This window comes from Callospermophilus lateralis, chromosome 16 (genome assembly GCF_048772815.1).
Source record: "Callospermophilus lateralis isolate mCalLat2 chromosome 16, mCalLat2.hap1, whole genome shotgun sequence".
In the NCBI taxonomy this organism is placed as follows: domain Eukaryota; kingdom Metazoa; phylum Chordata; class Mammalia; order Rodentia; family Sciuridae; genus Callospermophilus; species Callospermophilus lateralis.
In genome coordinates this window covers 46,364,546-46,391,506 of record NC_135320.1, presented here as the reverse complement: position 1 = coordinate 46,391,506, position 26,961 = coordinate 46,364,546, and the positions used below count along the sequence as shown (strand labels likewise).

Sequence of the window (26,961 nt, the reverse complement as noted above, 5' to 3'; positions counted from 1 at the left end):
CTGCCCGCGTTCGCCTGCGCCTCTTGCCAGAAACCTCCCCCTCTCGCCTGCAGCTTTCCTCGCTCCCGCCAGCCTCTCCCCCGCTCGGTCTGCGCGCAGCCTCTTCCTCCCGCCCTTGCCAGCTGCTTTACTCGCCTTTCCTCAGGCTGCTCCCTCTTTTTCTTTACCCAGCTCTTCCTCCACCTCCCGCAGCCGGTTTCTTTCCAACGCCCCCTCCCCTTTGGTCGGATGTTTTGTTAACACTCAGGACCACCAGTGCCAGTGTGTGTCTGTCCACCGTTCCCCTGGAAAAGCGAATTCTCATTCCCGCTTTTGTTATCTGATGAGTACCCCACCAAAACCCAGTGCCTACTCCCCTAGCTTGGAAGGCGGAGTGCCACGATGGTAGACAGAATTCAGGGAGACAACAGGACACTGGATCGGAGGACCCCAGTAAAGTTTTGGACGTTCAGGACTTGCCATCTCAAGCCTCCCAAACTTGGTCAGCCTGGCAACTGACCCAAGTCCCCAAGGAGTGCACAGTAACCGGGGCGATCTCTCTCTCTCTCTCCCTCTCTGATTCCGAGCGTCCCTAATCTTCCAGAGCCGCTCCACTGAGGATGCAGATCGTTCTTCTGGACCAGGCCTGAGCCTCTTCTCAGGCTCCACCAGGGCACACAGCCTGAGCCCCACCCAAACCCGGGCTGGAGAGGGGCGCACTTGCTTCTAGATGCGCGATCGTGATACTAGATCAAAGGATGGAGCCGCCCAGGTTCCTAAGTGTCTGCCGGGGGACGAGGGGTGGGTAAAACTGATAGCTCTCCTCAAACCCGGGCCCTTCTCACAGGATGGATACCCCCACGGCGCCATACAGTAGCCGGGAAGCCTTTACGAGCCGTCTCCTTTAAGAAGCGCGCGTACGTGTGGTTCGGGCTGTGTATGCCTTGTGTTTGTGTGTGTGTTGGACTGTGTGTGTGTGTGTGTGTGTGTGTGTGTGTGTGTGTGTGTGCACGCGCGCGCGCGCGCGCGCCCGGGGCCCTGAGAGCCGGGCAGACCCCGGGAAGGAGGAGTTATGTAGATTACGGATGAACATTCTGGAGGGGAGCGAGGAGAGGAGGGAAGGAGAAGCAGAGGCTAGAGAGCGAGGAGCGGCGGAGGCCCTTCCCGCAGGAGCTGGGGGCGGCGGCGGCGGCGGAGTAGGCGGTGGAGGAGGAGGAGAAGGAGGAGGAGGTGGAGGACGCACGGACTGGAGGCGGCGGCGGCGGCGGCGGCTGCTGCTGCGGCTGCGACTGGGAGCTTTGAGTCGGAACCGCCGGTGAACTTGGGCGCCACGTTCCGGGTGACGGACCCCCGAGGATGGTGAACGCGAGCTGCTGCTGACCCTGCCTCTGCCGCTCCTTCTCCCGGCTGCTGAGCGCCTGGGCCCCCTTTCTCCTCCCCTTGCCCGGCTGTGGGTGAACCTGCAGGCTCCTAACCCACCCGGAGGACTTTTTTTTGAAAGGAAACGAGGGAGGGAGGGAGAGGGAAAGAGGGAGAAAAAGAAGGGGAGCTCGTCCATCCATTGAAGCACAGTTCACTATGATCTTACTCACAATCAGCACTGGAAGACGGTCGGATTTCGTGCATCTTTCGGGGGTGTTTTTCTTGCAAACCTTGATTTGGATTTTATGTGCTACAGTCTGCGGAACGGAGCAGTATTTCAATGTGGAGGTAAGAGTACAAGGGCTTCTTCCTCTTCCCCTGCCTGGACTGATCCCTGAAACATTTCCTTCACTCTTCGGATCCTTGTAGCTCAGAGCAGCCAGGTCTCAACACATTGTTTCCCTTGTAGCCGCTGAAACCCTTGTTGAGTTTCCCTGTGCCTTAGGTGATGGATGCATGTGAGACCGAGAATCCGTTATCCCCAGCAGCACAAAGCACGATGCTGCGCGCTCAAAGACACAATTGTAGCCGGTCCATGCTTCTTACCCGGGGAAGAGGTGAAGCCCTACTTATAGCAAACGTGTGGCTTAACCAGGAAGCTTGAGTTTATGATGGATAAACAGCTCGGGAAACAAAATTGATTGCTTGGCATCCTGTGCTGCCTTGGTATTGTTCCTGAAACCTTCCTCCCCATGGTTGGTGCCTAACAAAGGAGGTTAAAAATAAAAGAATCTAAAGGAGAACGTGGGAATAATTGATATGTTTAATAACATTACTTTGTGATAAAACACTTGAGTAGACAGAGTCTTTTTCTCATTTAGACAAAACTTAATACACTGTTACTAGATCTGGCTGCACAGAGGACGTGAAATCCATCTCTTTTGAAGTGTCTTCTCTCCCCCTCCCCCGCCGATTGAAAATAAACGTGGCCCCATGTAATAGTTCTGAGGTGTGTTTTAAATTTTATTTCACACTCTCATGGCAAAAACGGAGAGGTCTTAGACTGTCATCTGTTTTACTGTGATAGCTTTGGGAACAGAAGGCACAAAGCAAAAGGGAACTTAAGGATAAGGACTTGTCAGACCTCTGCCAAAGTACTCTTTCCTGTCATCAACTCAGCACTAAAGCCAGCCAGCAACGTGCAATAAATCATTGGGAACGTGAACACACCTGGGCTGTGACACAAATTTATTACATGTTCGGTAGGATGCAAAGCCAGCAAGGGGGTTTTAGTAAAATTTCCTCCTTTTGATTAGATCTGATACCTTCTGACTTTCCAAAGAATTATGGTTAAATCTACAAGGAATAATGTGATTTTCCCTTATATTGTTGATATAATAAAGCTTCCTATCATTTTGTTGGAAGCATGTGTTTACACAATAGCAGGACCTGTTGCACAGTATTTGAACATGCTTCATGTAACCCATTTATACACAAAGTGTGCATAATAAATGCCAGGTGTGAAGGCACATTCTGAATATAACTATGTTTATATAAACTGTTCTTGGGACTCCACATAATAAGTGATAGTACAGAAACAAAGTATTTTAAAGAGTAATAGCCATTATACATTAGTTAAATTTGCAGATGTTAAGCATCAGTATATTCCACAAAAATACAAATTTGAAAATTAAGATTTTAACCCTTTGAGAAACTGTGTTTTTTGTTTTGTTTTGCATAAAAAAGAGAGAGAAAGAGAAATGGAAAAGGGCTGAAAGTCCAAACTTTTCTTGATGACACATTTGAACTTTTGGAGTTGTGTGATACAAATGGATTTTTGTACCTAATATTTAAACCAAGAGTTTAATGTTGAAGTGAAATAATTAGTTCATAGAATGGAGGAATGAGAATGGCGATTTGTTATTTATAATTTATAAACAGAAGGGCCTATTGTCAGATTGGTGGTGCTGGAGATGGTGGTGAGGTGGGGCGTGGGAGAGGTGGTTACAACTTAAGTGCTAGGTTGTGTCTTGCTCACTATGGGAACGAAAGGAGAGATGGATGTCTACCTGCCCTGGCAAAGTCTTTGATTTGCTTTTGAGATTGGAATAACATCATTGTCTTAATTATTATTAGGTTTCCTTAGTGAGGCTAAACATATATTGAGTTTCTTTGTATTGTAATCCTCAATCAGATATTATTATACAAAAAAGTTATGTTACTAAAAATGATGATTTTTAATTCCAGCTATATCTTCCTTTTCAAGGTGCATGTGAAAAAAAATGGTTCATGGAGAAGAGTTATTTTTCCATTTTAAAGTATTTCTGTTATTTCACCCATGTTTATTACAAATGCAAAGATTTAAGGAATGACAGATAAGATTCATGTGCCCTCTGGGACCTTAAAAAGCTTACTTGACACAAAGGGAGTATTCTAATGATTTATGGGTGATTATGTTGCATAGTTTGTATTATTCCCAAGTAGTTTTTTAAGCTCTTGGGCTCTTCCTTGGTTGGATTGATAAGCTTTTGTGTATATTTTGATAACTTTTTTCCATTATTAAAATAGCTACTAGAAATATCCAAATATTATAAAGAACATGGGATGACAGGAGGTTTTCTGATATGAGTTTCTGCCTGATTCACTTTTATTAGATGTTTCTTTTTGGTGGAAAACATTAATGGAGAGAATATTCCATTACTTCCTCTCCATAAGAGGCACTTATATTGTATTCCTCATTCTTGGTTGCAAAACATACACAGTGGGAATGCTTTATTTGATTGATTCTCAAGGACAGTCTTAAAATAAACAGTAACGGTATCAATCATGCATGAAGTCCATATGATCGTAATTTTTTTTCTGGTAAGTACACCAAGTTATTATAGTTGGAACAAAGCTTCTGAGAGAGGCTTTTTATGCTGACTGCTAAGATTATAGTGTTTTATTCATCCCTCAACTTAACAATTTGTGGTACCCCTAAACTTCTCATCTCTATGATTTAGGGTTTAACCCTGTATTTTCCCCTTGGGGGCATTATAGAGAGGTATTCATGTTAACACTTTCCTGTCTGATTTTTAAAACAATAAACATTTAGAATTTTTAGTTATCAGAGTGGGAGAAAAATGTTGATATGCTTATGAAAGCCTGTTATAGAGAAAGAAGGTATTTGGATTCTTTGTGATTTTAAAAAAACAAAAAGGAACATTTCTAACAGCAGAAAGGGTTAGAGTAGTACTTTAGAACATATTCATCCATTTCTCTACCTGTGTTTTAAGTGGAAGCCTCTTTAAGCATTAAGTTTTCAGTATATACTTATGTAGATAAATGTTTTTATATATCACTGGACTCCTTTTTTTGGGGAGTGGTTCTTCCAATGTGTTATTATTAGCATGATGCAAGGAATTCATATTGCTAATATTAACTAAAAGTCAAAAACTGCTGTCATTGGACAGCAGTCTGATTAGAGGTATTCATTGGTCAGAAGCAGCTAAATTATTAACAAAGAACTAAAAATCATTTTATCTTTAAAATAGTTACTTTGCACTGGGATTTTCATGATTCTGGGGTTTTTTTTTTTTTGGATATTGCAAATGTTTTTGTCATGACTATGTCATAATAATAGTAACAACTGCCATCAACTTTGATAGTTTGTCTAATGTTCACTCTGAGAACAACATTGAACATTATTGATTTTTAAACAACAGCACACATTCACAGTGACGAAAATTATTTAATGTCTAATTAGTGGTTGAAATGAAAACAGGTGAAAACCTGGATGAAGCATGTATCAAAGTATGAAGTTGATAATGCTCTGCACAAAGGAATCTTGATGAAGTAAAAGTTGATTCTGTTATTCCTAATTAAAGGAAGAAGAGAGATTGTGGATTCCAAATGGATCTTTTATGAAATATATTATGAATTGTGAGTGTTAACCATCTCATAATTTTTTTTCTTAAAATATGTTTTCATACCTGATTAGGATTTTTTGGCTTTCATCAGGTTTCTCTGAATCTACCCAGAAGATCAGAGCTTGCTTGTTTGGGGTATAGCTTTGTATTGCATATAAACTTGGCAGTAAGTGATCATGAGATATTTCAGAGATAAAAATATACAGATTTTAAAATGTTTTATATTGAGACACTATTGTTCTCTACTTGCTTAAAAATATCATTATTTCAGATTAGGGACGTACCTCTATGATAGTGCTCTTGCCTAGCATGTGCAAAGCCCTGGGGTTCAATCACCAGGATTACAAAAAGAAAAAAAAAAGCTTTATTTTATTTGCTCATGGAAATATGGTAACACCATACCTCTTTCTGTCTCAGGGACTTTCCTGACTAATATCCTCAATTCTCCACTGTAGCCCTTATTTACTGATCAACAACAGGAGCTGTGTGACTAATTCATAAAGGTTCTTATCTGCAGAAAGACTGCAGGCTTAACAAAACATCCCAACTATGCTGAAAGTTTAAAATGTTTTTAAGGGCCAAATGTTATAGCATGTGCATCAGATGTCTTGATGGTCCTGAGGTTTTCCAGCTTCTCCTGCATACCCCACTTGGCCATGCCTTTGTCTATTCAGAGTTGTCTGGACAGGTCTTACCAGATCTAGAGTTATTCAGGAAACCCTTGCAGGTGCACATGTGCTGGTGAGGTACACTTCTCCAGTGATCAACCCCCACCCCCTGCCCCGGAAAAATCCACAGAAAACACAGGTCAAGTATCTTCCCCTCTCTATATAGCTGGCTCTTCTTTTTGTTTCTTCTCCCCAGCAAGTAAGGATCAAGTTGGGTTCAATGCAGCTTTCCTATCTCTGGAGCCAAGTTAAAAGTGGTAGATCTAAAGTTACTATGTTTTCTTATTTATGATATTTAGTTATTAACACAAGAAGCATTTAATGTACTTGTTCAAAGGCATAACTCTTTTCTCTGAAGCTGGATTATTCAATTACTGAATATTCATTTTACTCACTGACCTATTCCAACTATTCAAAATGTACCCATTTTAGGATAATTGGTAGATGATGACTTGGAATTTTTTCAGAACAACAACAACAACAAAATTCATGGAATGTTTGAATCAAGGAGTCAAATTTATTCACTGTTAGAAGAGGAAGATTTACTTCTTCATGCTCCTTTGGAAGCTTTCTGACCCTTCAGCATGTGTATTTCAAATGGAGAAAATTATTTTTCATTTAAATTTTCCATTTCAATTTAAGTATCTGTGAATGAAATCATATATATACATACATATATATATATATATATATATATATATATATATATATATATATATCAGTTTATTTTTCATTGTGAGAAGTGTAGTAATAAAGAGTACATTCTGGAAACTAGACTGCATGGGTTCTAATCCCATCCCTTTTACTTGCAGATTAATTAATTCTGTGACTCTCAGTTTACATATCTGTAAGATGTGGTTATTGAGAGTACTTTGTTTTATCAGGTTGTTTTGATAATTAAATTGATATATGTATATCATATGTACATATGTATTTGTATATACAGAACTTAGAACTTGTCTTCACCTCTTTAAATACTCAATCCTTTTTCAGTGTCACTATTTTTAATAGAAAATAAATGTTGATGCAGATGTAGTTGACATAACATCTAATCACATAAAAAGTCTATCAGGTTAGGACATACCCACTGGTCTAGGGAGATTTTTACTTTAGTATGTTTTTCATTTTTTAAAAAATTTGTAATGTACTGAAATTCAGCCATGCTTATCTAACATCAGTACATTTTCTTCCCATGGTTTTTCTTAGACAGTTTAGTTCAGGAATGTGATTTTTCACATTTTGTCTTGTCATCTGTTACTATCAGAGAATGTCAAGTTTAGCTAACACCTTCTATTACAAGTCTGAGTTTGTTGAAATCTGTTCGTCTTTTCTAATACCATAGAAAATAAATAGGTCTTTATGATTCAATGGGCCTGTTTATTTTAACTGGCTCATGTCCCAAGTACTTCCTCTCTATAGCAGGGATAGGATTCAATACATGATTTAGGCCAAAGTCTGTTATATCCTTGTTCTTGTTTTTAATTTGTAGAGGAGGGATGAAATTGCAAATTGTTTCCTACAATGACAGAGGAATTTTAAAAAATCACATCCATGTAACATTGGGAATGACAAGATAGCTAGGAAGATCCTGTAATGCATATAAGTCAAAGAACATGAGTTTCAACTCTAGGTTTTGCACTAATATAGCTTTAACTTGGACAAGTAATTTCTTTAATCCCTTCATCTGACAAAGTGAATACTGAACTAAGTTGGCACTAAGTTCATTTGCAAACTTGAAATTTTATAGTGCTTATCCTCTAAACTTTAGTTTATGTGGCTGGAGATGTATATGAATATTTACCCTCTAAATTTGGGAACAACTTAGATCACAAAGGTAGATAGTCACCCCCACCACACACACACCCCAGAAATGAATGTCATGAAGAAACATAGGATATATAACATATCTAACGTGTTATCATCTGTAGTGAAAAAGGGTGTTTCATTTTGGAAATAATCCTAGCTTTCTGCTGAGTAGTAAAAACACTGGCAGAAAATGATATGTAAGTTTAAAATCAATTTTTGGCCAAGGTAGCAAACTTTTAAAATTTAATGTTAAAAACATGGCTTAATGTTATTTTGAAAAAAAAATCATATACAAGTGGTACTTTAGTCATAAAAAGGCAAGTTGGAATAAGTTCAAAATCTGAGTTTTAGCTGAATTTTTTGTGGGAGAGTGTCTCATAATTCAAATCTATCTTTCTATCTATCCAAATATATACATATTTTATAGTGAAATGAAGCACTCATACTGTATGCTCCGTTTGCCTATTGTGGAAAATAATTTTGGCACATGCTCTCCGACAGTTATTTTTGTTCCTAACCACACATTTTATTTTGAATGTGAAAAAATTAGATTGCATTTGTTTTATAAAATATGCAGCTTACATGAACAATGAAAAATTGCATGCTAAGAGTATAAATCATATGTGTTACAAATAGATTTTCTTTTGTCTTCATTTGCTTTTTCTTGGTAATGTTATTTATAGATTTTGAGGTTACTCTTAAAACCATATTTGATTGTTGCTTCCTGTCATTTAGCACTCAGAATACGTATTCTTTGTCTTAATATTTCACCACAATCATTTGGCATTGTGCATTCTTTGGTTTGGATTAGTGAAATATCTGGATGAGCCATATAGCAGGAGTTTAGCCAAGAGAGTCAAAAGTAGTCTTCTGTAGCCCTTAACCTTTGATTAAATGTGACCTCTGGGTGTAGTATATAAAAAGATGCTAGAGGGAGCTATTGAGCTGTTTATTAAGGATTCAAATGGCTTGAAAGAACTAGGTTTAAAATCAAGGATGCCAGGTGCAATCGGATGTCTTAAAATGACTCATAGTCAATCATAGAGACCTTTGAAGAAATCATTGAACATATAGTTCATGATTTAAGATGTGATCTGGGTTTACTGAGAGCCACGTAATGCCAATAATTACATGTTTGATGAACTAAGAAGGAAATTTATCACTTCTTTGGGGTAAAAAGTTCTGAGCATGGCAATATGATACAGAGTATTATGACACAGAATTGAAATACATTTCTCATGTTTTTATGTGTGGAATAGCTGAGAAACTATACATTTGCATGAGTTTATCACTTGCTTCAGGTTTTCCTATTTAAATTAAAACAACTAATGAAATGATGATGGTTTCACAAATTTGAGGTGAGATAAACTTAATGTGAAAATACTTTTTAGATTATGTGTAGCAAAAATCTAATTTTATTTTATTTTATTTATTTTTCTATTATTTTACTTTGACACTGGGGATTGAAACCAGAGCTGCTTTACTATAGAACTACAATACAGTACTTTTATTTATTTATTTATTTTAATTTTGAGTCAGGATTTTGCTAAGTTGCTGAACATCTCACTAAGTTGCTGAAACTGACCTCAAACTTGTAATCCTCCTGCCTCAGCCTCTCAAATCACTGGAATCACAAGGTGTATACCACTACACACTGCTCAAAATTTCAACTTAAACAACTTATGAAAATTAAAGTATTTTTTAACGTATACTAGGATCTTTTTTTAAAAAATATGTATTTTTCAATTAAAAAATATTTATTTTTTCAGTTTTTAGTGGACACAAAATCTGTATTTTATTTTGTGTGGTGCTGAGGATCGAATCCAGTGCCCCCCCGGATGCCAGGCAAGCACGTTACCACTTGAGCCACATCCCCAGCCTAACTAGGATCTTATTAATGAATACTTTGCAGTGAAAGCAGATTTTAAAATACATTTTTACCTATTCTTTTAAAAATATATTTGAAATTATTTTAAATATGAAACTGTATAGTTAATTTAAACAGAAACTCAGAAATGTTTCCAGTTGAATAGATTATTATATGATATATATATATATATATATATATATATATATATATATACACACACACATATATATTACTATACATAATTATTATATGGTGGAAGGAGAAGGATATAAAACAATATTTGCTAATACATTAGGGCATGCCAGCATTTAATTAAGAGACTATAACCTACTCACAAGCACCATTCACATTTTTTTAGCTTTTTAAATCTAGTTAAGTGAAATATGGATAAATGAAATAAATTATGTCCCCACAAACAGATATTCCCAGGAGAAATGGTTGTTAGAGTGATTTATTCAAATGACCAATCAAACACAAGTAACTACAGTAAGTATTGTTTTAGCCACCTTAAGTGAAGGCAGAATACACTGCCCTATTCTAAGGAGAAGCTGGATACTTCCATCAAGTGTGACAGATTTCCATTTCATGCCCCCAAATTGCATGCACATGATGTGACATCAGTGAAATGCAGGCACATGCCTCTGCATGCAGCTGATACAGTCTGACTCTGACAGATGCCAGTGGCAACATTCTTCCATATGAACTTTTTACAGTTGAATTCCTACCTTGTGCTATTGGTTTATACTGGCTTATAATGATTAAATATTTGCTTTTATTTTAGATTTCTAATGTCTGTGTATTCATTTCTCTTTAACACAATAGCCAGGCGGTGTCTTCTCATGATCCTACTTTTTCTTCTAGTTGGGGTCTTGAGGGATTTCATATTTTAGGTACATTGTGAGACCCCAGGCTTAGACGTTGGGAAAATTTTATGAGAAATCACATATAGACACCTTCCTCTTTCATTATGAATAAAGTAGAATAAATTCAAGTAACTTACACAACGAGTGGTTTGTATGCAACTGAGAAACAACTTAAAGTCAAGAGTACTGCTAGTTATGGCTAAAATCTTTTCTAGAGGTTTGGGTGTTTCTAACACTGTAGCTGCTCTGCTCATATAGCTTATGCTTTGTTCCTGTATGATGGATTGAGTAAGGTTGTTTGCTCCATGGGAGATCCAAGAAGATTTTTAAGAAGCCTTTGCCTTGCTTGGAGCATTTATATAATAGATACATGATCTCCACTGCTTGTTTGAAGCATTTATATAATGGCAGCACTGAGGCCAAAATGGCAAGATAGGTGGGTGCTTCAGTTTTTGCAGTCCCTCTAATAACCAGCAGTCTAGAAACAACTACATTCTGGCCTTAAATCTAATTAGAAAAACATCTGTATGACCAGGGTGTTAGTCAACTTTTTTGTAACTATGAACAAAAGACCTGATCTGACAAGAACAACTTAGAGGAAGAAAAGTTTATTTTAGCTGACAGTTTCAGAGGTTCTGTCTTCAGTTCTATAGTTCTGGGCCCAAGGTGAGGCAGAACATCACAGTGTAAGGGTGTGGCGGAGGGAAGTGCCTCAGGACATAGCAAGCAAGCAGAGAAAGATTTGCCAAGCAGGGACAAAATATAAATCCCAAAGACATGCCCCAAAGAACTTACTTCCTCCAGCTACACCCTGCCTGCCAAATTTACCAGTTAATCCATATCATTGGATTAATTCGTTGATTAGGTTTTAAGATCTCATAATCTAATAATTTCACCTCTGAACATTCCTACATTGTTTCACACATGAGCTTTTGGGGGGTACCTCATGAGAACCAGTAAAATGGAAACACCTTGGAATTTATTTCTATGCCTTATTTTAATAGTAATAATGCAATTAACAATGGTTGAACACTACATGCCTAATAGTGTTCTAAATATATATGTCAATACATTTAATTTTCAGTATAATCTTACGAATTAGCACTATTATTTCTCTTTCACAACTCAGTAATCTGAGGCCCAAGGAGGGTAAGGAACTTGCCTAGGCCACTTTGGTATGAAGCATTGAAGTGGAGTAGTGGGAATCAAAGCAGGTGAGCTGGATCTAAAGCCCAGACTCCTCACCAAGTCAATAGAAGTGAGAATTAACTTCCAGCTTTTCAGTAAGAATAGCAGGATCCACTTCCATTGTTAATATGTTTTGTATTCCAAACCAAAAAGAAATAATGTGCACCATGAAAAGGCTGTATCAGTCCTGAGCAGAGTCATATCTGGAGTAAACCTGAATAGGCAGTTGATGATTTTATTGATTCAAAATTGATTAGGTGATGATTATAATAAGTTCACTGTTCAATGCCATTTGTGATATTTAATCATTACAAAATTTGTAACCCATATATGGCATAGTCTGAATTTATACACAGTATTATATCAGTTATAATATCTTATTTCTTCATTATTTGTTATAATGAATCTTACCATTAAATGTTTTTTTTTCCAAAAAATCCAGGAAAATTTGATTATGTTCTAAGATTAAAAGAATTGAACATTACCAAAAATGTAATCAGAAAACTTCCATCAGACCATCTTAATGGGGAGGATGTGAGTGTGTTGCTATGGAATGGCATGTTTTATGAGTTCTGCCATTTGCTGTTTTTATATTTTGCATGAGTTGGTAGACGCTAAAAGGAAGAGACTTATTTTATTATTTTAAAAACGTTTATTTAGTTGAACATAAAAGGACCTTTCTCAGAGATAGATCAGGTCATTTAAAAAGTTACTGAGTACCTCTGACTTTTTGGCATTGGGTCGGATTTCTAGATATTGCTTTTGTTATGGAGGGAATGAAAACTCCCAACTTTGTGGTTGACCAAAGTTATTAAAAAAAAAAAAATCTTTAAGCCTTATATATGTTACTCTATGTAACTTTTAATACTCATAATTTATTCATTCATCTTTCACAGGAGGACTGTTTCTAAACCAACAAAGTTAAAACTCTGGTCAATTTTACAAACTTTCTCAGTGTTGAATATTTCTTTGGCTACTTTCTTACTTCTTCTAGGGGCAGGATGTCATAATGGCTATATGTGAGAACTTTAGAACAAGTGCTTAAAGATTACAGCTGTGTCACTTACAGGATGTGTAAATTTGAACAAGCTGAATCTTTGTGTGCCTCAATGTACTCACAAGTAAAATATAGATGATAATAGCCAACTCAAGGGTTGTTGTAAGATTATAAAGTTGAGGGATACTGGTCAAAGATAAAGTAAAAGACTCCCAATTTATTCCTCCCACTTTGACACATGAAAAAGTATATACCTCAAAATCATCAAAAAAAAATTGGGCAAAGTCTATGAAACAATGATTTATGAATCACTGGCCATCAGGGGCTGAAAGTTGGGAGACAAATGAGCCTAGCCTTTTGACTGTTCAACCCTGAGAAAGTCCAACCACATTCTTCAGATGGTAAAACCTAGGTTGAGCTGGGTCAAGTTAAGGAGTGGAGCTGAGCATTCAGGGAGATCAACTTTCCTAGAGTTCACAGGTCAGAATACCAGAGAGGAGAAATCTGCAAAGAGAAAACAAAAGAGGTCTCTAGGATGTTCCCCTTGAGAATGCTGTTGAGAACTGATCTGTTCTGCACCTTGCTTTAAAGTAACTTTGGGGGCTGGGAAGAATCAGCCCAAAAGATTAGAAAGAATAATTCTTGCTCAGGAAGGGCTGGCAGAACTTCCTAATTCTCTAGCCTCAGCCACACTGGAAAACCTCATATTTCACAGGGCACTGGATAGAGTGAGTACTCAAAAGCATTTTGCCTTAGTGGTAGGAAATAATCAACCCTGGACTGAACTGTGTTATGGTTCTGCTTAACAAATCTTAAAAAGGAACATCTGAAAGGATCAAATTGTTTCTAAGTGAGTTAACTGCTTTCCACAACAAAACTCAATAATATTTATTAGAATACAGAAATATCCAGTACCCAACAAGGTAAAATTCATAAATGTCTGGCACCCATTAAAAAAAATTACCAAACATGAAAAAGAGCTGAAAAACACTACTCATAATGAGGAGAAAATTCAATATATTTAACCTCATCCAAAAATGACACAGTTGTTAGATTTAGCAAATGAGAATATTAAAGCAGTTATTATAACTCTACTCCTTAACTTGTGCCCAAAAGTTGACACATGGAAGATATTTTTAATAAAATCCAGATTGAACTTCTAGACATCAAAACTATAATATGTGAGAAGAAAAATAAACTTGAAATTAACATCGGATTAGATTTTACTAAAGGAAAGAAAAATAGTTAGCTTTAGGTCATAGTAATAGAAACAATGTATAGTGAAACTCAGAGGAAAAAAAGAAAGTTTAAGTGAACAGAACATTAGTGGGTGTGTGAGGCAACTACAAATGGCCTGATGTATATGTAATCCAACTCCCTTGAGAGGGGAAGAGACAAAGAATGATGCCTTTCCTAATTTGGTGGAAATTATACAAACTCACAAATGGAAGAAGTTCAATGAATCCCAAGAACAAAAAAAACATGAAGGAAACTACCCCAAGGCATAATCTAATGAAATCGATCAAATGAGTAATAAAGAGAGAACTCCTAAAAACAGACAGTGAAAATGAGACACCTTACACATAGAGGAACAAAGAAAGAAATGAAGATGTCTGGGTAAAAAGAATGTGAAGAGTAACATCTTGAAAATACCAGAAGAGGGAAGTGGAGTGGAGATCCACTGTCAACTCGTGGTAGTCCTAGACTCAGTTCAAGTTTGTATTTTACATTTTTCAATGTACATAAAATATCTCCTGAATGTGAAGGCAAGAAAAAGAACTCTTCAGACATGCAAAGGTTGAAAGATTTATCTTTGGTACACTGGCACTGCATGAAATGTTAAAGGCTGTCCAAAAACTGGAAGCAGCCCAAATATCCACCAACATGTGCACAGCCCAAATATCCACCAATATATGCACATGCAATGGAATAACATTTAGTGATGAAAAGGAATGAACTATTGCTACAGAGTAAAATAAAATTGAATCCCAGTATCATTGTGCTGATTGAACAATGCCAGGCAAAAAAAAAAGGACATATAATTCCATTTAAATAAATTTATAGAAAACAGACACTAATCTACAGCAATATAAAGCAGATTAGTGTTTGCCTGGGGACTCAGGGATGAGGGTGGGAAAGTGTTAGCAATGAAATACAAAGAAACTAAAAGAGACTTTTGATGGTGATCTACATGTTGGTTTTCCTGATCATGATGATGGTTTCACATGAATGTCAAAACTCATCAAATAGTACATTTTAAATATGTTTCTTATTTTACAATAATCATACTTCAATAGAGATGTTAAAATAGCATAATTAGTTTTTACTATATAATAACCAGCCTAATGATAACTGCTGATAATTGCACAGACGCTGCTGTTGTCTAAACTTAGATGAAAAAGAATAGGTTGCAGTCTTCTTTATGACACTATTTTGTAGAAATAAAATGCCAACTGTAGAATATTAGTTTGATCAGGGATTGGTTTGGAGTGGGCAGCAGATTCCTATGGGTTAAAGTACCTCTTAGAAGAAAACTCTCACCTTTGATCTAGAGTTTTCATCCTTCTTCTCAGCTTTGACCTGTATTCTCTTCTGTCTACCTGCCCTCACAGACAAGCCAGTCTTCCTGTGTACAGTGACAAATATTCTCATCTGTCTTTTCCCCTGAGTTACCTCACCCAGTGATTTTCTCCACTGTACAGGAACCACCTACCCCCTGGATATATGTCAACACTGGTTGCTAGTCCTCCAGAACCCCACCTGTCACCCACTATTTCTTATCACTTACCACATTTCCTGCCAAATATATCTTCCATTGTTTCATTTCTTATGTCTACTTTGGTATGGGCTCTATTTTTTTTTTTTTTTTTTTTTTTTGTGGTGCTGAGGATTGAACCCAGGGCCTTATGCAAGCAAGGCAGGTACTCTACCAACTGAGCTATATCCCCAGCCTATGGACCCTATTTTGAGTCCATGTTAGGTCCTGACTTGACATATTTTCCCATGTACAGCAAGGCTTCTTATCCTCAGACCCCATCCCTCTCTCCAGCATTGCTCCAAGTTCATCTCCTCCCTGTGATCTATCTTGGGTTCACAAGCTAAGGATCCCTCCCTGTAAACTCCTAAAAAATTAATAAAAGCTCAAAGAGTTCTAGTATGTGATTTAATTCCATATTTATAATATTAGATATATCTGAGAAAAATCTTAAAATATTTACTTAGAAATTCACTTAAAATTACAATAATAATTTTGTATTATCATAATAGCACATTTAGGAAAAATACATTTTCATAAATTTATGAAAAATAATTTTTTTAAAGAGAGAATTTTTTAATATTTATTTTTTAGTTTTTGGTGGACACAACATCTTTATTTATTTATTTATTTATTTTTATGTGGTGCTGAGGATCGAACCCAGTGTCCCGTGCATGCCAGGCGAGTGTGCTACTGCTTGAGCCACATCCCCAGCCCAATCAAAAATAAATTTTACAAAAATATTAAGAAAAGTAAAATTGGTTCACATTTTTCCAAATACTTTTTATCTGACTTAACAAAAGATAGCTTGATTCTCATATCTAGCCTACACTCAGACTATTACAAAGCATGTACCTCTGATAAACTTGATTGTCAGGTGCAAGTAATTAAGAGCAAAAAGGCAGATAATGCCTTATTAGTATGGTTTTGACCTAGCAGACGCTGAAGTTTTAGAACCCCAGAGGCACCTTATTCAAACTCTCAGATTCTCTGCCATAGCAGTTCCACTCTTTTTTCTTTCTTGTCTCAAATACATCAGTATTTGTCCACCTTATCCAAATGCTTAAACTTAATTTCTTCATTTCTTCCCCAGCCTTCTGCAGATTTTTTTATAGCTCTGAGAAACATTATTAGACCATCTTTAAATCTCTACCTTTAAACCCACCAGGTAATGTCCCCATTATGCATTTATAATAACCTTTTAAGAATAATTATTTCATAATTATAAGCAGTATTTGAACATACTTCAAATTTAGATACTGATTTGTCTGTGTAAAACAAAAAGCTTATTCTTAAATTCACTGTTGAAAATCCATTAAATGACATTACTGAGACTTGACCCAAGGACACTAAGAAACTAAGTACCAACTTCTTTTGTCTCTCTGTGCCTTTGAATTTTGTTGTTCCTCTCTCTGGAATTGCGTAGACCAAATTCACATTTGCTATAAAAGATATTTAAAGGGTCTGGAATTATTTTTTTTAAATCCTCTTTCCTGGATTTGTATGATTAGATTCAATATATTAAAGCCAATTAAATATCTGTGCAAATACTCTGTTGTACAAGGTGTTTGCATACTAGATTCATAACTGTTTTTCACAGTATGTTATAATGTCCTGGGTCAGTCTTGGCCCCACTGTATTCCATGAGCCAAACATTGTCATGGAAAAAGTACAAACTCACTTTAATATAGGAATGAATGGATATTATCATCTCTATTTGTGGGTGTTATTTTCTAGTAAAACTATTATTTTCTGACCCATTTTAGTAGTTATCTTGTCTCTTAAATAGTTAGCCCATACTAGGTGACAATATGGTATCTTACATTTACCTCAGTTACTTTATTAAAAATATTTTGAAATATTAGTCACCAATTCTCAAGGATTGTATTTATCTTATTGATTAATAGTCAACTAGTAAGCAACTTGGAAATCTAGATTTTTTTCATTCATTCCATCATGTTACATCAGTATTTCTGTTATAAATGATGTTTTCTATCTTTATTCACCAATAGTACATTTATATCAATACCTTTTCATTTGGTTCTAAAGTATGGCAACATTGGTCTGGGTTTCTGAGGTATGTATTAGAATGCCCAAGGGAAAATACAAAAGAAAATTTACCTTGTTCTAGTTCAGTGACTTCAGTTGGAGTTATTGCTATTAATGAACAGAAGCTTCCCACAAGAATTTCCAGGAGAGAGCAAAAACAGTTTCACTTGTATTTCACTGGAAGTCTTAATTCATTTCCATCCTTCTTTTAGCTACATGGATGAGAAGATAAAGAGTTGATGTGCTGTCAACTGCTGTATCTATTAGCATGTAAAACTCTTAAGCATGAATAATCATATAATTGAATTTATTTTAAATTGCTTACATGAAAATTAGATAATCCTTTGTGTTCTCACAAACAAAATATTGAAGATCCATGAAGAAGTTGCTTCGGAACTGTTAACAGTTTAATGGACTTCTCATCCTGCCCTTTACTTTCATGTTGGTAAAGGGCAGGATGAGAACTAGGATAACAAAACTTGCTTCACTCTTTTGTTGCTACATGCACTATCTGCATGGATTCCATCTCACTTATGAAGAAAGAAAGGGCAGTCCTAATCAGTCTCTCGATCACATATGCACTTAACAGGAAAACTGTGCCTGTTGTTTGGGGCTAGCCATTTGTCCAGTGGTTGCAGGTTCCTTTCAATTTGTTTAAAACCTAGTTTTCTTTATTTTTGTTATTTGAAGAATTTCCAGAAATTTTTACACACACTCATACATACGAGACCTCCCTCCCTCCTAATGGAAATGCATTTTATAAATATATAAAGTAATATATATATATATATATATATATATATATATATATATATATATTACTTTAAAAAATGTAACAGTATACTTCAAAGATTTTTTTTGTATTAGTCCTGATAGTACAACCTCATACTTGTATGATAACAATGTAAAATGTATTTTAGTATAGGCAGTGTAATTATAAATAAAATTTAATTTTTCTCCAAATTATCTAATAGGTGCTTCAGCATTACCTTTTCCTATTCCTGTATATCGCTTAGGTTTTGTTGAGAACTAACAGCTATAATGTGCAGTGGCATGTGGCTAATGTCATATTGGATTTCCTGGATGTGTAGGTGGTCCAGGGCAACTCTGCAGCCTATAGGGTGGCTAAGGTAGTGCTGCCATTTATACCTATCTCACATGCTTCTGGAGCCAGTGGTAAACTGAAACACATTTCCTTAGTGCAAACAAAAGCACAAGAGAGCAAGCAGCCACTTTGATGACTCTTAGCACCACATGATCTCCTTGACCCTATTCATTTGCCTAAAGCAAGTTGCTCACTGCTAAAGCCAAAGCAGGGGAGCTGGGTATACACTTTGCCTAGACAAAGCTATGGGAAGGGTGTGAATACAGGAAGAAGCAAAGTCAGGACCAGTAATTCATTTTATGACATTTTCATTTATTCATTTGATACCTTTATGAAACACTCATTTTCACACGTCAGCCTATTTCCAAACACAATTTTATCCACTGATTTATGTAAATCTCTCTGGCAAAATACATAGTTATTTTGCTCATTTCCTGCAGTGGTATTATGCAGCTTTCAGCAAATAGAACTTAGTGTCTTCTTTTTCATTGCTTTTTAGGATGGGAACCTTACTGTATTTACCAAATGATACATGTTTAAAAAATTTTATTCTATCCTTTATTGAGTATTTTTTTAACCAAGCAATTTTTATTTAACAATAAACCATAGATTTGTATATATTAATTTTCAAATGGTTGCCTCATATTAGATCATCATATCATTTCATAGAATCTTTCTATAGATTTTATTGAACACTCTGGTACCTGATGATATCTAAAAGTAATCTTGCTTCCTTTTCTGATTTTGTTCTCGTTCATTCTTTCAGATAATTGCATCGTCTTTAATTATCTGAAATAATATCCAAAGCAATATTAAGTAATTATTGTTCTACTAGGCATAATTGTCTTTATTCTCTGACATTAAGGGAAATGAAGACCCATTTGTTTCCAATTATCAATCATTAACCTTATAAACAATTAAAATCTTAGTCATTTTATCCAACATAATTAATACTAGAATCTTTTTTTATTAGTTGCTCATGACAGTACAATGATCTTGACATATCATACACTTGAATCAAATGGGGTATGAATACTAGAATCTTTGTATATTGTCTTTAAATTAAGATTGATAGTGAGGGGCTAAATGGTAGAGTGTCTGGTTTGCATGTGCAAAGCCCTGGGTTCAGTCCCCAGCATCTAAAAAAAAATTGATGGTTAGAATATCACCAGAATCACAAGAAATTGAATATTGATATTTGGCATTGTATCATCTGTTTCTTTTTTCAGTATTCTCTATTTCTTCCTTGATTTTTAATGTGTTTTCTTTTTTCTTTCTTTCTCTCTTCTCTTAGTATTTCCTTTAAAGTTTGGATTCTTGACTCGCCAGGGTATCACAGTTTGATAGCTATCATAATGGTGGAAGGATAGAAATCGTTTTTTGAATGAAATAACACATAGTCATTAATTTATTTTTTATAGCATTTAGACATTTCACTTAACTTTCATTCAAGATTCTTGGTTTCAGGCAACACCAAAAACTAATTTGAATTACCATGAGCCAGTAGAGGAGGTTTACTGGGAAATACCAATACAGTTAGTTCACAGATTGTTGAGAAGGGTGGACCAAGCAAGCCTGAGACAGTTGCAGGGTCTTAAACCTGATACCTTTGCAGAACTTTCTCTCTTAGCCTCATCTCTGCTTCTTCTTACTAACGGGCTTCACTCCTCACCGCAGTTTGTCTTTCTCCAAGTGATGTGGGTCTCCTTTTACCTGGCACCTTTCTTTCTTCCTTATATCCATCTGTAAGAAAATAACTGTTCTCTATCCACATTCATTTACGTCTCTGGAAACTCCAAGAAGATTTGCAATTAGCCCATTTGGATTACAGCCTATTCTTGTAGCTGGAGGTAGTTTGTGGGGGCCATGAACGGCAGGTCCTACTATAGTCAGATGGTAGGAGGATGAGAGGAGTGATTTCATCAGAGAAGTGAGAAGGCATGTTGGACTTTAGCAATAGGTGTATGAAACAGAAACAGTTGAATTAATTTTTCCTTCTTTTTCTTTCTGCTCATGTCTTTTATCTGTTCTCCCTTCTTTGGCAATTCCAGCTATCTCACACACATGCACGATTACTTTTCTATTTTCTGTTTTCTTTTTCTCTTTCATTTTCCTTCTGCATCCCTGGTGAGTTAGGATATTAAAGTGTGCCTTGTACTTTAGGGTTGTTATCTAGTTGGAGACGATTATCACAAGTGCAGGGGTGAAGTGTCAGTGCAGAAACACAGCAGGGACCTCATTTTTTGCACAGATTATATAATAAACAAAGGACAGAAATTAGACTAAGTAAGGCAATTCTGAGCCTGGTGCAACTGAGAAAAATACAGAGCTGAGAGGTTTGGCTTAAGCAATAATTTGGGGATATTTATAATATACATTTTTCCTCAAGAGGGAGAAATGAATAACTTTTCTACCAACAATATTTTTGTGTTGTGTTATCTGATGATGCAATAGCAAAATGCTGGAAAATTTGCTCTTTGCTTTCCTAGCTATTTTCCATGTGAAAATATTAACTATAATGTAGATCAATTACTTCTTAGATGGAGAATTTGGGGAATCTAACTTTTCCACAAGCTTCACAGAAAATCCATGGTAAAAACTAGAATAGAAGTGGCACCTTAGATTCTAGTGTTTCTGTGAGGCTTTATAAGCCAGTGAGCTAGAGTTAAAAACAAACAAAAAAGTGTGTGTGTGTACGCGTGCATGTGTATAAATATTCTGCTATCATGCTTTCTTTTAATGGTTACATTTCAGGAATTACCATTGTGATATGTTAATGATAAATGTTGTTTTATTATTATATAAATTCATGCCCACTGTTGACCTTGTGAAATGATGGAGCTTCGGCCATTCACATACTGATGTATGAATTCATTAGTGTATTTCCTCAAAACCAATTTCGATGGAGCAAAAAGAGCGAATATACTAAGATATTTTCAGATATTTCGTGAATTCAGACTCTGACAAATTCAGTTTTCCTCGAATAATTTCAGTTGAGATATATATATTTTCTCAGTAGCAAAGACGTTTACATTGTACCTATGATTCAGTTATCTCAGTTCTAGGCACTATTAAATAAGAGCATCTTTGTTTCATCTTTGTTTAAATTTGTATATAATGTTACAACTAAACAGGTTTCTAACTATATACAAGTAATGTCATATCCATGTATATATCTGTATGTTCATAAAGGAAAAATTTAGAATACAGCATATGTATGCATGCATATATTGAAAGAGTCTTCAAAAATAGATCAGCTTTTTACACGTCTTGGGATTTTTATCTTATTTTTAAACTTTATAGCAAATAAGTTCCAGAGATATTAAAAGAAGATAACTGTTTTCTTGCTTCCAGGAAAGAGTAAAGAAGAGGATAAGCCAGTTCAGCTCTAGGGGTTCTTCTTCTTTAGGTCTCACATGTAAGACTTATTGCAGTTATAAAACAGAGAGAGGCAGAGGAGGAGGAGGTGAGAAGCAGGATATTTAGGGAACAAGAAAAGGCTGAGAAAAGACTTTCTTTCCCTTCACACATTATCCCTAGAAGAGTAGCTTTGCTATAAAGAATATTTGTCCTTTGTTCTAGAATTATTGGTTGGAGCCCTATGAGAGGTAATCCAAGTCTTTCATCAAGGTAGGTTTAAAATAAAGGGTGATATTATTTTTATGCAAGACAAATGACTTATTAAATGTTAATGCATTTATAAAAGCAGCAATAAAGATTTAAATGGTACCTTTTCTTGCATTAATCTTTGAGTTTCCTCTCTCTCCCTGCCTCTAAACAAATACATAGGAGACTGTAAACTTTGCGATTCCTGTGCTTGATTTTTCTATTTATCATTGCTGTGAGGTCATTTTGTGCTGGTGATTGAGGATATTCATAGTCTGGTGTAATTGCTATTCCAGTTTCATGTCCCGCTTTTTCTTATGTCAGAAAAGTTCAGGCTTAGTTTCCTTCTTTCTTTCTTTTTTCCTCCCTCTCTTTCTTCTTTCTCTGAGAGAACTTGGGGGAATGAATATATTTTTTAGGTCTAATAATTATTGGACAGTGTTTCAATAAAGAAGATTTCCATATTGCAATTTAAAAGTCTCACTACTGTTTTCCCTGATAGAAACAATTGGATACATTTTTAATTCTTTGGATACAAGTATGATTATTGATACTGTAAACATTATCCACTCTTTTCCAGAGATATAACTTGTGGTCATCCTCATTTCTATAAACCTTTTTGATGTAAATGTTTTTTGATATTTTCCCACATGGCAGAGTTTTATATTTACTTTTAATAGGAAAGAAATATAAGCAGAGACAGCGTGAATATATACTCTAGTTTGTGTCTAGTACCTAAGACACAGAAAAAGTAGATAATAAGGCTTTTGCAGTATTCTTAGTATAGAAAAACAAGGAATGCAGGTGAAAATTAGTATGAAAAGTAAGTCAACATACTTCCAAGCTCTGACATTTGTAATACAAGCTGCCATTTATAGACTCCTTTATGGACTCATTTATAGGAGGTTAGAGAGGAATGGCGTTGTTTTCTGAGATGCAGTTGATGGAATGTTTTTTTTTTTTCCTCCCAAGTCTTATGACAGGAATGTCTTACCAACAACCTAATGAAATCATTATAAATCACCTTGAACTAACTCATTGGATGAAGCCATGACAAACCAAAGTTCTTAGGTGGCAATGAGCTTTGGAAAAATAGTTAGGAGCTTCAAAAGTGGCAGGCAGAACTATCCACTTTTATGTTTTATATGGTAGGAAAGTCTGTGATAGTACTGTTTTCAGAAGGATTCTTTGAAGGCAAAGAGGAAGTTGGTGATGGAAAATAGTATTTCACTTCCCAGGAGTCTTATTGTTTAGACTTATCACCTCCAGATGGACTCCAGATAGAGGATCAAGAGATACCATATTGGCATTAAAGAACTTGGAGTTTGGAGTACTTTTACTGTTCCATTTTTATTTAAACATTATATTGATACCAATGTATAAACAAAAGCATGAGCAAGGGTTTATACAGTCACTTTCTGCAAAGAAGAGGTTGGCCATGAAAAAATGAATATGAATCTGTTTGCAATATACTTTCCTGAAATTGAGAGCAGATGCATGTGTGGCTTCAGAGTGCAGTTAAATAGGAGTGAGCTTTTCCCTAAATAAACTCAACTTTATCCCTCTGTCCATTGAAAATTTCCACCATAGAAGGTCATCTCTTCCCTCTTTCCCTACTACTATATGATCTAATAGATTAAGTCTGAAAGGCAAACATTTGGATTTGTGTTCAACAAGTTACTAGTTATAAATGTAAAATTAGAAGCCTCTATGATTAAAATATGTCAGCAGCTCAGTTTAAAATTAATTATAATCATGTTCTGAAATTCAGTTTGATTTCTCAAACCATGTACTCTTACCATGTAACATGTATATGTGAAGATGTGAAGTAAGACATTGTTAAAAACAAGATATTTAACACTAACTATATAACGGTCACAGAAAAAGTGGCATTGGATCACAAAAGCTGTGTTAGTATTTGTCTTTGTTTGTTTGTTTAACTATTCCTACTGTCAGTTTTTTCCTATACTCTGAAGCTATGAGTCTCAACTTCATTATTCAGATGAGCAACCTGGGGAACGTTGTCTAACGTGATGACTCCTGGTTCTTCCCCTGAAGGTCTATTCAGGAGGTCTGGGGTACAGCTCCAGAGTCTACAATTTGAAAAATGTCTCCCATCTCCCTATGTGATTTTAATGCTGCTGAAGCATTGCTCTTGCGTTGGGAAGCACAGTTATAGAATTTCCTCAAGGATTGTTATCTGAGCAATTGCATGTGTTTTCCATTTCTTTTTCTAAATTGAATTCAGGTTTATTGGCCTGTAATTCTCTGGTTCATCTCTTGTTCCGCACGTAAATTTGGCAATTACAAGCAGTCTATTTTCTACCTCCCAGCCTGTCCTTTGATGCTTAAATGGATCTGTGTTCTGATACTATTCCTAACGTGGGTTGTTTGAAGGAGAGGAGGAAGAAATATCTTGTGGCTGAGTTTTAACCGAATGTACTCAAAATGTTCCTGTGACACTCTTCTGCTTCCCTAATGGAGACCTTTCCTGGCTTCTTAACCTTCTCTTTTTACCCCTTAAATCACATGGAGTAGACATAGGTATAATTTTAGCCACCTTTTAATTTTATTCCACTATTGTTTTCTTTTTTCCCTGCCCTTTCTAAAGGGCCCAAATCTTGCTGTGTGCACAGCTAGGCTTACTGAATCCATTGCACGTGATAGAACTGTCATGATTAGTTGCTCTGAACTTCCTGTGTTTAGGTTGTCATCTTCATAGACTTGATTCCTTTGACTCAAAAAGTAGCCAATGTTTTTTTTTTTTTTTGTTTGTTTGTTTGTTTGTTTTGTTTTTAAACCAGGGATTAAGCTCAGGGGCACTGAACCAGTGAGCCACATCCCCAGCCCTATTTTATATTTTATTTAGAGACAGGGTCTCACTGAGTTGCTTAGTGCCTCACCATTGCTGAGGCTGGCTTTAAACTCCTGATCCTCTTGCCTCAGCCTTCTGAGCTGCTGGGATCACAGGCATGTGCCTAGCTTGTATTGAACTCTTTGCAAATGTGCTGGATACTGTGCTAAATGTTACATGTATTTGTTTATTCTGCTTTTAACTTTCCGAAGCAAATATGGTATATTCCAAGTTGAACATCCCTATCCAAAATGCTTGAGACCAGCAGTGTTTCAGGTTTGGAAGTTTTACCAATTATGGAATGTTGCATAGAATTTACTGATATAACATTCCTAATCAGGAGATCCCAAATCAGAATTGCTTGAAAATTCAAAACTTCTGAGCTGTGACATCAAGTTGCCAATGTTGGAGCATATTGGATTTAGGATTTTCACATTGGGGATGCTCAACCCATATTATCATATTAATTTTACAGATGAGGAAATCGAGGTCACAGAGTGAAGAAGCTTGCCTAAAGTCTTGCAACTAAGAAATGGGAAGCTTGGAATCAATTCCAGGTAGTCTAACTTCAGAGAACACTTGTGCAACTGCTGAGCAATTGTAAATTGAATTTAGAATCTACAGGCTGGTGTGGTCTGGCTTCAAAGCAACCCCCATCTCTACTCTATCAAGACCCTCACTATCAGGGCTAAAGTCATTAGGAAGGAAATGCTATCATTTCTTTTTTCTCCTGGGCAAGTCCTTAAACCTTTAGTGACTCATTTTGATCTTTGATGTGGATCCTATTCGGAGAGGTCATTGCTGTGGTTAATCAAAATCACTTTTGCAGGTTTCTTCTCAACAGAAGTCACAAGGGACTGTCTTCAAGTTTCAGAGACCTTAATTAGAAGTGGTCTGAGTTTAGAGGAGGCAGTTCTACAGGGCTTCCTCTCCAGATTTTGCCCTTCTTTCATGGAAGCACTCTGCTCTGTATTTGTCATGAACAGCAGCCATTGGTGGTGGCAGTCATGTCCACCTCAGGTCTCTCAAAAGACTTCCCTGCCTGGTTCCTCTCTTCAGGGAAGGGGGCACTTTTTCAGACTTGAGTATGCATTTAGGATGTTGGGAACACGTGTTTAGCTTCATGGGATCTGAATGATTTGTGAGAGCTGATTTTTAGACAAAATTGTATCGTAGCCACCCTAATAAAAATATAACTAGAATAAAATAATAATGTTAATATAATAATAAAATGTGAAGTTCCACATTTGAACAACATAATATACTGTTTCTTTGCAACAAACATATTAGAAATTTATTTCAAATTTAACATCATAATTTTACTGTCCCTAGTCATTGACATTGACTTGAAATTTTTGAATTTGCTTTATTTTTAAAGAAAAATGGAACCAACGGTACTATTAGGAGTAAAGGGGTTGAAGCTATAACTTTAAGTCATTATTTATTTTATTATATATATATATCTTTTAGAATTATTTTAAATTTTTTTTCTTTCTGGAGCTGGACACGATGCCTCTATTTTGTTTATTTATTTTTATGTATGCTAAGGGTCAAACCGAATGCCACACATGTGCTAGGCAAGTGCTCTACCACTGAGCCCCAGCCCCAGCCCATAGAATTCTTGAAGATGGAGTCATATTGTTATTCAACTTTATATCCCTGAATAGTGTCTGACAGTAGAAGCTATGTAAATGAATGTTGAGTGAATTAATGAAAGAATGATGACGAATGGAAATTTGAGTTAGCAAAGAATGCTAGATTCTGAACCAATTGTTGGGTGTTTTATTCAGATTAGTCTTGAATAGTAGCTAGGAGTAATGCTTAATTGATATATTGCCTTTATAAAATTTGTATTATACTTAAGCAAAATAGTATATCTAAGGTTTTCTCATGTCTTTTCTGGGTTTTGTTTTGTCTCACACCTATTATAGTGCTGTTTCATGTTTTGTTA

General features: G+C 36.0%; 1 protein-coding gene across 1 annotated transcript in view; it reads left to right on the top strand.

The window, feature by feature from the left end:
• The first annotated feature begins 1,557 nt into the window (after window positions 1–1,557).
• The window catches only part of Mmp16 (matrix metallopeptidase 16), a 253,800-nt gene continuing 228,396 nt past the window's right edge, over window positions 1,558–26,961 (top strand). The window contains exon 1 of the mRNA XM_076836056.1: window positions 1,558–1,689. Coding sequence (XP_076692171.1) covers window positions 1,558–1,689 — 132 coding nt within the window. The remainder of the gene's footprint in view (window positions 1,690–26,961) is intronic.